The 2,050-nt window shown below is 40.0% G+C and overlaps 1 protein-coding gene across 1 annotated transcript in view; it reads right to left on the reverse strand.

Moving 5' to 3' along the window:
* Nucleotides 1-603: 603 nt before the first annotated feature.
* Nucleotides 604-2,050, reverse strand: part of tmtc4 (transmembrane O-mannosyltransferase targeting cadherins 4) — a 23,097-nt gene continuing 21,650 nt past the window's right edge. The window contains exons 15-17 of the mRNA XM_014018798.1: nucleotides 1,307-1,419; nucleotides 1,071-1,140; nucleotides 604-866 (exon numbers count right to left, since the gene is read on the reverse strand). Coding sequence (XP_013874252.1) covers nucleotides 718-866; nucleotides 1,071-1,140; nucleotides 1,307-1,419 — 332 coding nt within the window. The 3' untranslated portion in view covers nucleotides 604-717. The remainder of the gene's footprint in view (nucleotides 867-1,070; nucleotides 1,141-1,306; nucleotides 1,420-2,050) is intronic.

Below are 2,050 nucleotides of genomic sequence, written 5' to 3' on the forward strand. Positions count from 1 at the left end.
TATTCACCAGAATACCCAGTGAAAACMATTGCATGCACAAAGGAAATGTGCACACTCCATACAGAAACACTGCAGATAATTTCAGACCCAGGACCTTCTTGCTGCAAGACAAGAGAAAAACATAATTGTGGCCAGTAATTTAAGCCAATAATTAGTATAATGCTGCTGCATTTGACATGTATCCCTAAGAAAGTTGTCTTTTATAAAAGGCAAACTTGAGCAGATGTGAATAAAAATAAATAAGTCTTACAAAAAAAGGCTCAAAACTGATCTACACCAGATTTCCTAGACCTACACGGTGCTCTGTCCAGCTGACACAACACAGGGTCAAAGATGAAAAGCGAACGGGGTTTACCATGGATCAGGTCCACATGGCCTTCAAATGGGGCAACAAAACAGCTCGTCTCCAGCTGAGGCATCCAGCACCTCTGCCCAACATGCACCCATAAAATCAAATTAGACACTTGACACACATGAAAGAGTGTGCAGGATTAGATAAAACCACAAAACGACATTCGTAACTATTTAACATCCTGCTTTTGTTTTCTGTTTGCAGTATTAACCCATATTCTAAAAGAAGAAGAAACAAACTAGAGCCTGATACACAGATCATGGTCTTTATTTGAAAATGCTCCAAGCTAGAACAAGTAAGATAAAAGAAAGCAAAATGAAACAGTGGAACATTTTAAAACACGCGGAGGTCCTCAGTGGACTCCCTCAGGGTGTGCTGCGTTTAATCTGGTCCAGTTTGCGTTGCAGCATGTTGTAGTTGTCTCTTGTCCCAGGAGCCTCGGGGTCCAACTTTAGAGACAACTCGTAGTGTTTTTTTGCCAGTTCCAGCTTTCCCCAGCGATGATACAACACAGCTGAGGGAAACCAAACAAGACAAAGAAAACCAAAACACCTCATTCAATCTGAAAAGCTGCACCGATTCTATTTCTATTGATTTAATGCATTCAATACAAGTTTGGCTGCACAAAATTACTTTGGTAGAAAGAATAAATATCATTTTAGTTTAGGAGTGCTCAGAATGTGCCAACACCATAAAATCTAAGTTGCAGTGGCCTTACCTAAATTGCCATGGCAACTAGCAGCATTTGGGTTGATCCGAAGGGCGTGAAGAAAGAAGCCCTCTGATTCCTAAAAGACAGGGATAAAAAATAAACTGAATTGTTTTTCGTGGTAAGAGAAATTTACCACTCTTGATACAGAGCAGATGCAGAGAACAAAGTGATGAAAAAATATATTTTTATTCTTCACATGCACGGAGTGGTCCGAGTTTGTTGTTTGAGCCACGCTGACTGACCTTGTATTTCTGTAATTTCCCCAGCACGTTCGCCAATGAAAACATGATGGTGTGGTCATTGGGGAGGAGCTTCAAGGCCTCTCGGCCAATTAGCTCTGCTTGACCCAGGTTACCTTGAAAAGAGACAGGAAAATTAACAATAAAATGTCAGAACTAAGTAAAGCTACAGAAAGTATTTTACAACAAAACTCAACATTTCAACTGATGAGGGAAATTCTAAAAATCACGTCAAGATTAAAAAGTGTTTTGCATCATTCAGAAATCACAAATTTACCAATACTTTGACAGATCAAACAGAAAGCAAATCTCTTTTTGTCTGAGCTATCCAAAGCAGTGTCCTTCTCTTCGCACACACATGGAGGAGTGGTTTATTCTCCTAATTAAAGTTGAGCACAGGGCCCACTGAGTTATTGATCTTTGTCACAGATCTGTCTGATGTCTGGCCAGCAATGGAGAAAGAAAAGACAGACAAGAGAAACAGAGGGCAAAACAATGGTAGTTATGTCCTCGGTCATGGCCTGTGCCTTTTAGATGCAGTTTGCCAATGTGTGTGACTGTGAGCATCAACCTCAATTTGAACCGATTTGGTCTTTAGTTGATATAATGATAAAAAAGACTGAAAAAAAAAACAAACAAACATCAAAGAAAAAAATTACTTATCTTATCTTACCTATTGTTGTGTGTGTGTGTGGGGGGGATTATTTCTGCCAGATTTGGGGAGCAATTGCAGTGGTGGGGTGGGGG

The sequence above is a fragment of the Austrofundulus limnaeus genome, unplaced genomic scaffold, assembly GCF_001266775.1.
Source record: "Austrofundulus limnaeus strain Quisiro unplaced genomic scaffold, Austrofundulus_limnaeus-1.0 Scaffold202, whole genome shotgun sequence".
NCBI lineage: Eukaryota > Metazoa > Chordata > Actinopteri > Cyprinodontiformes > Rivulidae > Austrofundulus > Austrofundulus limnaeus.